General features: G+C 44.3%; 1 protein-coding gene and 1 pseudogene across 1 annotated transcript; both read right to left on the bottom strand.

Annotated features, from left to right (window-relative positions):
- Positions 1–439: 439 nt before the first annotated feature.
- BCDIN3D (BCDIN3 domain containing RNA methyltransferase) lies at positions 440–5,269 on the bottom strand. Its single transcript, XM_028532263.2, has 2 exons — positions 4,992–5,269; positions 440–1,340 (listed from the first exon to the last, which is right to left on the bottom strand). Exons 1-2 carry the CDS (start codon positions 5,223–5,225, stop codon positions 702–704), a joined length of 873 nt encoding a protein of 290 aa, XP_028388064.1. The 5' UTR covers positions 5,226–5,269; the 3' UTR covers positions 440–701.
- Positions 5,270–9,270: 4,001 nt separating this feature from the next.
- On the bottom strand, positions 9,271–10,497 carry LOC114513042 (annotated as a pseudogene).
- Positions 10,498–12,503: the final 2,006 nt, after the last annotated feature.

Here is a 12,503-nt window from a genome sequence, read left to right as displayed (position 1 = left end):
GACATTGGTTAATAAAAATTATACAGGTTTCAGGTGTACAATTCTATAATACATCATCTATATATTGTATTGTTGTGTTCATCACCCAAAGTCAAGTTTCATTCCATCACCATTTATCCTCCACTTTACCTCTTCTATCTCCTCCCATAATTTAACCAGATCTTTTGAATGTCAGCCAGAGCATATCTCCTAGGATCTGGAATTGCTGTGCTGAGCCTGGTCATGTTGGAGACTTGGCCTGCTCTGGAAAGATAAGATGTTTTCCCTACTAACCCTCTCCTTTAGCCAGGTCATTGACTGTTTCAGATTGTATTGTTAGGTTTTTCCCCAAGGCATGATGAGTAAATCCTGAAGCAGCCAGATCAGACTCAAACGGCCCAGGGAACTGATGCATTCTAAGGCTGGCCTGGTCTTTATAAATAGCCACCAAAAGCAGCTCCTATCCCAGAAACAGGATCACTTCCTGCAGGCCATCTAAATCCAGATAGCCCAGGACAGATGCATTCTCCTCCAGGATCATCCTAAATAATGAGGAAGACATTCTATTTTCTTTTTTCAATTGCATCTTGGACATTTTGCCAAAAGCTTTCCCCCAGATTTTGAAGCAGCCTAACTGTTAAGGAGTTAAGGAGAGTGAAATTAATTCTCAGGATAAAACCCTCACAGTATTTCTTTCTTAGTCTTCTCACCCTCTCACCTCTCTACCTCCAGGATCTTAATCTGTTCCTTTCTTTCCCTTCTAGCAGTGATTCAGGGATCAAATGAGTCTCTGTGGTTTGTTTTGCCCTGAAGAGCAAAAGGCTTCGGTCCCAGCTGGTGTTGCCAAAGCAGCATACTAATTCCATGCCATGGTCCTGGGTCAAGATTTGTACAATCTGATTGGCCATATCACCTCGGATGGCAAGGGAGTGGAAGTGGTCAAAATTATGGAGGCCCAGCTTTCGAAGACGCCTTGCAGCTGCCCGATAACATTTCCAGGGCTGTGGCTCCACAAGGAGGTAGGCGCAGAGGGAGGAGAGGTGAGCCAGGAACTCCCACAGGCCACGGTCCCCATGGTTCAGATGAATCCACATGGTTATTGACATGCAGAAGCCAATGTCAAAAGCTGAGCGTCCAAACTGGCTTAAGAATGAGTTCAAGAGAACTTTCCGGCTCCTTTGATTCATGAAGTCCAAGGTAATAAAAGTCAAGGCATCAGGAAAAGGGCATTCTTTTTCAGCTCGCTCCACCAGGACCGGATCTATGTCGCAGCAGAGGAGACGGAATTCTCTTGAAGCGTCTGAGAGGGTCTCCCCATCACGTAGGGAAAGGAAGTGCTTGTACAGAGCCACACTTAGGTCCTAGAGGAATCCAAAAGAGTTTTGTCATTGCCGCTTTCAACCAGTGAACAGAAGAGAAGCTTATCTCTTACCCTCTTATCTTTGACTGAGAGCCATCTACTCCTGGCTTTAGAGGGTGAGAGGCTCCTAAACTACAGCCAGAAGAGGTTGCCCGGAAAGTTTTCCACAAAGCAGGCTCTCAGCGCCCTCCAGGGGTGACAGGCTGTAATGAATTATCTCTACGCTTTCCTGACTGATGGCAGACTGGGTAGTATGGTTGAAAGTCACAACCCAATAGATGCAGGAAAGAAACTAGAGCAGTCTTTTTCAGCTTCATATGCTTGTAAATATCTGTTTGTTTTGGGGGCATCTCAGGCTCCAGGGAGGAGGAAAGGTTCTAGGGGCATACCTTGTGTTCCTTACCAGGAAGGTGAGGAATAGAGCAAGCACCATCTTAAGAAAACCTGCTTCTCAGACCTGTGGTTGGGAAAGTGGACTCCAAAAAGTCCTCACTCAGCCATCACTCTACAGCTTTAATTTACTACCTGCCCTATGCTTCACCACTTCTTTCTGAGACTTATTCTGTTTCTGCATGTATGATTTTCACCATCTTAGCACTTTTTTTGACTCTTAAACAAGTGACCACCTCCTTTCTCCAACTTTGACTTCTATAACCATTATTACTAATTCAAATTTATGTTGTTCTACACATTTTTTCCAAGGCATTTTCCTATTCATTACCCCATTTGCTCTATGTAACAATCCTGTGAGGAAAATATTTATGCCTTTGGTGCAGGTGAAGAGAATGTGGCTGGAGACAACCCAGATGTCCTATAATAGTAGCATGGATAAATAAATGTAATGTAGTCATTAAGATGGAAAACTAAATAGTTAAAAATGAAGGAATTCAGCTAATTGCAGCAACATCAGTGACTTTCATAAATATATATAATGCTGAAAAAAGAGCAAAACGTAAAAGAAAATACATGATAAACTTCCATTTATATGAAATTCAAAAATGGATAAAATTAGCTCTAGCCAAGTAACTCAGTTGGCTAGAGCATTGCACCAGCATGCCAAGGTTGCAGATTTGATCCCTGGTCAGGGTACATACAATAATCAACCAATGTATAAATAAGTGGAACAACAAATCAATATTTCTCTTTCAATTGAAAAAAGATAAAATTAAATTTTATTGTTTAGGAATACAAAAATAGTGAGGTATAAAGAAACAATGAAAGTCAGACTGGTTCTTACCTCTGTGTAGAGAGGGGAGTTAATGAACAGAAAAAGGTATATGGGAAACTCGTGGGCTACTGAAGATGTTTTATTCTTGACCTAGACAGTAGTCATAAAGGGGGCTGTTTTATAATAACTCATAGGTATAGATTTATGTTTTATGCACTTTTCTGTGTGGAATAGTTCTTCCTCTCTCTCTCTCTCTCTCTCTCACACACACACACACACACACAACTGTATTTTAAAAATTATGGTCCAGAGGCTAGTACTTTACTTGCTCCATGTCACATGTAAGTATACAGCAAGAGTTAGGTTACATTAGATTCTTTCTTCTACACCAGGCTTCTCACTCTTCAATGGGCATACTCATCGCATGGGGTCTTGTGAAAATAAATGCTGATTTAGCAAATCTGGAGTGGGGGCTGTGATTCTGAATTTCTAATAAGCTTCTAAGTCGTGCTGAAGCTACAGTTCACAACCACACTTTGAGTAGGAGGGTTCTATACTACCCTGCTTCATTTCCTCCCCATGTATTTACTTCTTTGCAGTCTCCCTCCCCCTGTCTGATCTTGGGTGTGCCCCATGTTTGACCAGTCATTTTGTCATATCAGCCCCTCCTCCACCACATCTCTTCATCCTCTCCATCCTTGATTCTCCAATCCTAGCGTCCCCTGGAAGCTTAAAAAAGAAAATACAGACTCAAGGGTTTAACATCCCAAGATCCTGGTTCAGTAGGTCTACAGTGGGACCTAGGAGTTTTTAAAGTTTAAACAAAAGCATCCCATAAATTGTGGTGCATCCATAAATTATGGACCCATCTGTACAATAAAATATTATGAAGCTGCTGAAAAAGAATGTAGTGACATGAGTGACCTTCAAATTATTAAATAAAAAGCAAGGTGCAATACAATATACAGATGATGTATCATAGAATTGTACACCGAATTCTATATAATTTTATTTTTATTTTATTTATTTATTTTTAGAGGGAGGAAGAGAAGGAGAGAAACATCAATGTGTGGTTGCCTCTTGCACACCCCCACCAGGGACCTGGCTGGCAACCCAGGCATATGCCCTGACTGGGAATTGAACCTGCAACCCTTTGGTTCGCAGGCCAGCACTCAATCCACTGAGCTACACCAGCCAGGGCTCGAATTCTATATAATTTTATTAACCCACATTACCCCAGTAAACTCAAAAAAAGAAAAAAAGAAAAGCAGGGTGCAAAATATTGTACTACTATTTATGAAACTAAAAGAGAGAAGGTATTTATATATATATAAATGTTTATATACACATAGGACACATAGCCAAGAAGTTATGAATGGCATTTGCCACCATGTAGGGAAAAGGAAGATTTAGAGCCAGTAGAGACTTGCTCCTTAAATGTACAACCAGGCTTGGGAACCACTGCCCTCATTAATTGCAACTACGTCCTTGCCGCTAACATGTATATATACACCTCTGTCAACTTTAAAATCTATGGTTTCCTAATGCCTTTCATGAAATCCCAAGCCTTAAACCCAGTCCTTCTTTTATATTGCTTCCCTTCTCTGACTTCCTATATCATCATAGTGGAGAAATGTTTTCAGGGGACACCCAGAAACCCACCTATTTGCTTATTCCCGCTTTGAGTTTGTATCCAAATGTCCCTCTCTCCTTTATCAGCTGTGTCTCTATAGCCTTCAGCCCTTCACCAAAATCTCCGTTGCGGATGACCAGCAACACAACAAAATTCTCCCACCATCTGCTGCTCTTGGAGGTAGAGTAAGCACTTGGTGTCACAGAGACATTTTGCTATTTTGCACATGATTTAACTGTAACCGTCACATGTCTAAGAATATCTTTTCGGTTAGACAGCATGGCAATGCCTTCCTCAACTAGGTTGCCGTATTCCTCCTTCTCGCCCCTCTCCACACTGTATTCCATAAACTCATTGCTTTTAAAATAAATATCAACTTGACTCCAGGGTGTCCTGTACCACAGAGCACATGAATCTTAATTCCAGGCATGATTCGGTCACCTCTGGCTCATCTCTTCCAGTAAATCTATCCCACTCCCATGCTCCCAAACGTAGGTCTCTGGAAGACCCCTCTACCCAGCCATGGGCTTCTCTGACCCATGTGCTTCCGGCAGGAGGCAAGCGCCAGAGGCCCAGACACAGTGAATCTTCCCATCCGGGTTTGGCCTCCAGGTGGCGGAGGCGGAGACGCGGAAATTCGAAAAGTAGCTATAAACATTCCGCCACAAGATTCCTGACAGATGGTGGTGGGACCTCGGAGAGCAGCTAGTAGCAGCGCGGAGTCGATCAACGCTACACCTTTAAGCTCATTTTGGGAAGGTGTGATGTCAAGCCCAGGCCAGAACCCCAGTGGACATGAAGGTAGCCAACCGCTGGGCTACCCGATCTCCGACACTTCTCCTGTCACTCACCCCGGAGTTACAACCCACGTCTAGCCCAAGAATGGGCTTCGTCTCGGGACCCTGAGGGAAGAGCTGGCTAAGCAGCTCCGGAGGCAGGAGGCGGAGCCGTTGCTCTGGAGAGTGGAAGCGGGAATAGTGAGGGAAATTTCCAAACGGGGCGGCCCCGGGTTCCAGGACTTGCAGTTTCTCTTCCACCGCGGCCTCCTCTACACCTCCGGTGGTCTGCTCTGCGGACGCCGCCATTAGCTCCGGTCTGGCCCCTGGGTCCCGGCGGAACCGGAAGTCGGAAGCCCGCCGCCGCGGCGCCAGTGCGCCTGCGCCGATCGACTAAGGCAGTGAACCAGAAGGCGCCCTGTGTTGAGCGAACGCTGACACCCGGCGCTGGCTTTCCTTGAGGAGTGGCTTTCCCAACTGGGAAGTGGTTGGTAATATTATCCCATTTTACACGTGAGGAAACAAGAACAGAGAGGTTAAGTGGCTTTCCCAAACCGGCTTAGTTTCAACTTGGCTTATCCAGAACGAGGAGCTTGTTGGGATCTTGGGAATCAATTTTGGTCCAACTTTCTTCCTTTACAAATGGATAAAGTGAGAGCCAGAGAGTAGAAGTTACTTGTCCAGGTTCACACGGTGAAACTGTGACACAGGAATCTGCACTTGGTTTATCCCGTGATTCCACGAAAGGGTAGCCAGGAATCGTGTCACTTGAGGTACCAAAAGACCCAAATCGCCATGTCTGCCAAAAGACCCAAGTGGGACAGGTGGACAGGGCAAGTGTAGTCTGTGAGCTTCTTGAGAGGCAAGGACTATGCCTTAGGAGCCAGCGCTTAAGAGTGCTTACCCGGTGTCAGACACTTTTCTAAGCCCTTTAACATGCAATAACCAATCCTCACACCAACTCTGTGAGGAAAGAACCATAAATATTATCCATTTCATACAGATAAGGACATTGGGGCACAAAGAAGTTAGTGACTTGCCCAAGGTCACACAGTTAGAAATGGTTGTACCAGAATTTGATCCCAGGCAGTCTGGCTCCAGAGGGTGTGCATGCAACCATTGCGTTATTCACAGCCTTGAATCACCATGCCAACCACAATGCTTGGGCCAAAGATGCTCAAATATTTGTTGAATGAAAACTCAATGTCAACAAATGCTGCTGGGAAAACTGGTTATTCATATGAAGAAGAATGAAAGTAGACCCTTATCTTACACAGAAATTAACTCAAAATAGATTAACAACTTAAACATGAGACCTGAAACTTTATCACTGCTAGAAAAAAAAAAGGCTTCATGACATTGATCTTGGCAATGAGTTCATATATATGAAAACAAAAGCACAGACAAGAAAAGCAAAAATAGAGAAGTGGGACTACATCAAGCTAAAAAGCTTATGTACAGCAAAGGAAACCATTGAGAAATTGAAAAGACAACCTACAGAATGGAAGAACATATTTGCAAAGCATATATCTGATAAGGGATTAATTTCCTAAATATAGAAGGAACTCCAACTCAATAGCAAAACAACAACAGCAACAAAACTAATAAAATGATTTTAAAATGGTCAAAGAACTTGACATTTCTGCAAAGGAAGACATACAAATGGACACCAGGTATATGTAGAGATCAATGTCACTAATCATCAGGGAAATGCAAATCGAAACCACAATGAAATGTCACCTCACATCTGCTAGGATGGCTGTTATAAAAACAACAAAAGACAAGTGTTGGCTTGTCTTTTTGGAGATGTGGAGAAATTGGAACCATTGTATGCTATTGGTAGGAATGTAAAATGGCGCAGCCTCCATAGAAAATAGTATGGAGTTTCTGCAAAAAATTAAAAATAGAACTCCAATATGATCCAGCAATCTTATTTTTGGATATTTATCCAAAAGAATTGAAATCAGGATGTCAAAGAGATATTAATACTTCCTTGTTCATTGCAACATTACTCACAATTAGCCAATATGTGGAAACAAATGTCTATCAACAGATGGACAGATTTTAAAATGTGTTATACACATATAATGGAATATTATTCATTTCAAAAAGAAGGAAATCCTGCCATTTATGAAAACATGGATGAACCTTGAGAATATTATCCTGAGTAAAGTAAGTCAGTCATGGAAGGACAAATACTGTAGGATTCCACTTATATAAAGGTGTTTAAAATAGTCAAACTCACAGAATCGAAGAATAGGATGGCAGTTGCCAGGTGCTGGAGGAGAGGGAAAGGGAGAGTTGCTAATCAATAGACATAAATTTCAGTTATGCAAGGTGAATAAGGTTAGAGATCTGTACAACATTATGCCTATGGAAAACAACACTGTACTGTATATTTAAAAACATGTTAAGAGGGCAGATCTTAAGTGTTCTTATCACAACGAAATGAATTATTTTTTTTAAATAGCAAACTTAATAAACGATGGAAGGGATTACCTTCCTTGGTGACTAAAGCCAGATCTGATTTGCAGAAACAAAAATGGAAGGAAGAAAGGAACCAAACTGAAACAGACGTGGTGGAAAAGAGCTGGGCAGAATGTGGGCTGAGCCCGAGACAGGAAACAGCAGAGCTGGTAAGGAGCGAAACTCAGGGGTCAGCCTAGGTAGCAGGTTCAAGTCAGAAGCCAGAATGACCCAGAATCTCCAACAGGTTCAGCCAGGGGTCAGCAGAGTTGCGCTGACCTCTCCCTACCTGAATAACCATCTTAAAGAGGCTTTCTGATTCTCGAGGCCAGCAATTTGCTGAACTTCTAAGGGACTGAAGCATGAACTCTGCAGACAGTGCCATCAGGGTAAACGTAGGCCCTCTTTTCCTCCCAGTTTTTACTTCACATTTTGATCTCTGCCTGATCTGTTTGAGGACATAAATTAATGATCAAAAATCACAGGGGAACTGAATAAACCGCAGTACTCTGCACAATTTCCAGAGAAGGGGAGAAAGGGTGGGGGTGGGGGAAACAGCAGCACTAGCACCATGTCTGTTCCTAGTGTTTGACAGATGAGGGCAAACTGTCTTGCCCCTTTTTGTCACTAGAGGATGCTAATGCAAACACTTTGCAACACCTAATTATCAAGGAGCTGGAATCACCTTGCTTATTGGTAAACATTGTTTTTGTTTGCTTGTTTAAACAATGTATAGATAAAATTTGCCAGTAAAGAGTTTAATTTCATTAAGGATTAGGGACACTGGTATGTTTTTGAATTCTCAAAACACTGTTCATCAAGGCAAAAAAAAAAAAAAAAGAAAAAGAAAAGAAAAGGCATCAGGCCCACATGGTAAAAAGCAGGTTCCTCCTGACCCTGGAATCCTTGAGAAGCAAAGATTGGGGTGGTCCTGGTAGTGTTACCAGGGACCTAAAATGCCTCAGAGGTGAGCCCATGAGGAAGCATTTTAGTTTGATCCACTTTGGTGACTTTTTGAACCTGTACCCATTTTTCAGAGCTGGACAGGTCCAGACAACCTGACAGTACTCAGCTCCTGGGTCTGGGGCCTGAGAAATCAGTCCCAGCACTTGAAATAGCTGCAGCAGCACCTGAGGGCGTGCTCTGCACCGCAGTGGGCCGGGTTTTCTAGAGCCCACCGCTTACACGATTGTGGGGGTGGGGGATTTTAAAGGAAAAGCCCCACAAACATAAAGACATGTTAAAGTGAATAGTATTTATTTACAATAAGAACATAAATTACAACAAACGACACTTTTTAATTTATTAATTTTATGGGGGGAATGTTGATTTGTTGTTCCACTTATTGATGCATCCATTGGTTGATTCTTGTATGCGCCCTGAGCAAGGATTGAGCCTGCAACCTTGGAGTGTCTGTCGGGACAATGCACTAATGAACTGAGCTACCCGGCCAGGGGAACAATTCACACATTTGAAAAAGCTGACGAATACCACAGCTATCACAAAAAGCTCCCATACTCGAATATTTTGGCTGTTTAATCTTTGATTTTGGCTCTTTACTCTTTGATTGCTTCTTTATATGACAATATTTTGATAGTAGTATGCCTTTATAGAGAGGACTACAAAGTTAATTCAGACTATTCTTAGCAGGGTGGTCAGATTTCTTTTACTTTTTGATTGTTTAGGAAAGTTTCTTTCAGGTTCACAGTTTGCTTTTGGCAATACCATGTAAACACTTAAGTTTGTCACCAAATTGGGAAAAACCCTTGATCAAAATTTCTTTCATCTGTGAGCTATAAGATTCCAGAGCATTTCAAATTTTCTTGTGCAGGGACTAATCTTAACTGACTCCTTTTTAAAAAAATTATTTACAAAACATAGGCTATGTTTATTCAGAGTCCCAGCAGTTGTCTCTCTCAGTGTGACTCAAAGCACAAGAAGCCACTCCCACTTCCATGCTGGCCCCCACTCGAGAAGCCACAGTCCTCGAGTGGGGACCAGGTGGAAGGAGCGCTGCCGGGCCCATCACACGTCCACAGGTTTCTCCCTGAGGGCGACCTGCGACTGTGCGAGCCTGGCCAGGTGGCGTGGTTTCGGAGTCATCAGAAACTATCTGGGGCGCTCGGGTAACCAGACTCATCAAGAAGCGGTGCCTGGTATCGTCGGCTGACCCCTTCCCAGTCCACACAACCTCTGCGCCCTGCGACGCTGTGTCAGGGCCTGCTGCGTGAGAGCCCACGACCCGGCCGCTTGCTGCGGATCACTTGAGCGTCCAACCACCCGGTTGGGGCTAAAACGGGTCTTCATGGTCAGATCCACTCCAATGTGTTCAGGGTCATAATACGCGTATTTCACCGTCAGAGGTGTGAACAGCATCCCCGCGGTGCCCCCAGGGACACCCATTAAAGTGCTGACATAAGCCTTGTGCCCCCGCAACCATTCTGGAGGCTCGCGCCCACAGTGAGGTGGATGGGGCTGGGCCTTCCCCGCCGCAGTGCTCGCGGACCAGCAGCGTGCTCTGTGGCTTCCCGGCCTGTGGCATACCAGCTCAGGATGAGCTCATTTGGAGAGGCTTTCTTGTTCAATTCATACATGTTCTTAGCAAATTTCATGTCAGCAGCCACGTCGTCTTCTAAACTCATTGTGAGGCGCTGAAAAACAATTCGGTGACTTCCTCCGAGTGCTTGTCAATGGTTCCCAGCGGAGTCCTGATAACTTTGGAGAACCCTGGTTGCGTCACTTGTACCTGTCCACGACGGAGGCCAAAATGATCTGGTGCAGCCGGACCACACAGCCGCCAGGAAGGGACCTGGCAGAGCGGGACCAGCCGACAACTGCGCAGGGGTATGCGCTGGGGCTGGTGCTGAGGTCCAATCTGGCCAGGAGCCCACAGTTCGCAGCCGCTGCGCTGCCACTGGGTCTGGGAATAATGCTGATGCTGGAGTTGGAGCTGGAACCGGCGCTGGAGCTGGGGCCGCTGGTGGAGCTGAGGTTGGGGCCAGGTCTGGGACTGAGGCTTGGGGCCACGGGGCTGGAGTGGTCGCAGGAGTACTAGCTGGTACTGCTGGTATGGGCATCTTGTCAAGAGATCTGTACTCTTTGAACTGACTACATTTACTAGCCAATTTGTCTTTTATCAGCACGGGAGTTTTGACCTGCTCCGTTTCTGACCTGGGCCGGCCCACCTCCTTAGGAAACCTGGTGGCACCCCTCCACCCGGAAGTCACCATACTGATGCCGAACTTAGTGCGGACCCCGGATCCGGACAACGCTGTGCAGCCCAGAGCTCCTGGGCTCCAGTGATCCTCCTGCCTCAGCCTCCCGAGTAGCTGGGACTACAGGCACGAGCCACTGCGCCTGGCCCAGTTTGTCTTGGACAACCTCATTATAAGTGATATATCATGAGTTTTTAATTATCTGTGTCCATATTAGTAATTTAAGTCAAATCATCAAACATTGTAAAAGGATTGGAATTCTGATACACTGTATTTTGAACAGTTCTCATCCAAAAAGAAAAGAATGAATGATACATTTTATAATGGTATACACTATTACCGAGTGTATTGCCAACAGAACAAAACTTCTCTGTATTGGATGTCCACAAGGACAGAAACCTTTTTGCTTATATTTTTGCACAGCTAATGATTGGAAGAATTTCCTTCAGATTGCTCCTGGCTTTGTATATTTTTAAAACTTGATTCTCTTTCACTCCCTTAAGCTTCTAGTACCAGGTGCTGTAGGAAATGCTTACATCTTGCTTTGAACTTTGGCCTTGCACTTACAAGTCACAATTCCAGGTGAGTTAGAAAAGCAGGCAGATAAGAGATTCCTGGAGCTATCCCTTCATCTGGGCTATGGGTCATAGCTCAACTATGCATGGAAGAAACTATAAACCGCATGAATAGATACCAAATGTAATGTATCTCAACTAAACTTCCTTTCAGCTGGATTCCAAAAGTGACTACGGCCATTCTGGTGCCATCTAACACAAAGGGAAATGTGAAGGAGAGGAATTGAAGTAGAAATAGACAGCAGCCTTGACCAACTACAGTAAAAATATCTTACTTTTTCAAATTTTATGAAAACTTTTTGAACATAATTCTAAGACCTTGGAAGGGAGACCCCGAAGCATGAGCTTTATTAGCTCCACAGTAAATCCATCTCTGTCCTGCACAAAACTTGCACCCAAGCACAGTTAAAATTAAGAAGTGGAATTGGAAATATCCAAGATAAGAGTGATTCACATGTATGGCGGCTCCTGCGGCCTCCCAAGGAAGCTTGTGCAACTGGCAGCCTGGCCCTCGGCCTGTCCTGTCCTACCCTCCCATCCTGTCCCTCTCTAGTCCTGCTTCAGAGCCTCTGCCCAGTTCCTGCCTCACTCACTGCCTGCAGCTGGGGCTCGGGGACCTCAGACTGAGCATTAAGCATGAATCTGTGCATGCTTTAAGATATTAAAGCTTTTTCTGACATAAGCAGTGTTCTAACAAGGGACTCATACCTGGACTTTTGGAACACAACCCATCTATACATGGAGAATTTACTCTTTATTGTAATTGAAAAATTCTGCAATTAGTCCTAGTAGAGTATGAAACCACATAATTTATAAATGGAGTGTCATAGTGGAAAGGCAACCCAGAGAGGAGCCATTCTAAACCCCTCATTTTCAGACGAGGAAACGGAGACCCAGGAGGTAAAGGCAGTTTCTTCAAAGATGGAGTCAAATTAGTCAGCGTAGGCTAAGTGCTATAACAGACAACCTCCGAATCTCAATAAAGATGTATTTCTCCCTTACATCTCAATCCAAAGTGGGTCAGTGGGGGAGGAAGGAAGGACCCTCTGCTTCTCAGAGACTTCATGAACTCAGCTAGATGTTCTGCCTTTCCCAGAGGCCCTGGTGTTCTTGAGTGAATCCTCTTTATCTGGCTGCAGATGAGGGAGGAGAGAGCCTGGAGAATCTCAAGTGATGATTTGGGGGCCAAGCCCAGAACAGGCATTCCTTGTTTTCACATATATTCCATTGGCCAGAGCTCAGCTCCATGGCCCACCCGGATATAAGAGGGGTTGGGAGTATAACCCAGCAATATGTCCAGGAAGAAAAAACACATGAATTTGGGAGAAAGC

The sequence above is a fragment of the Phyllostomus discolor genome, chromosome 2 (genome assembly GCF_004126475.2).
Source record: "Phyllostomus discolor isolate MPI-MPIP mPhyDis1 chromosome 2, mPhyDis1.pri.v3, whole genome shotgun sequence".
NCBI lineage: Eukaryota > Metazoa > Chordata > Mammalia > Chiroptera > Phyllostomidae > Phyllostomus > Phyllostomus discolor.
This window is presented reverse-complemented; position numbering and strand designations above follow the sequence as displayed.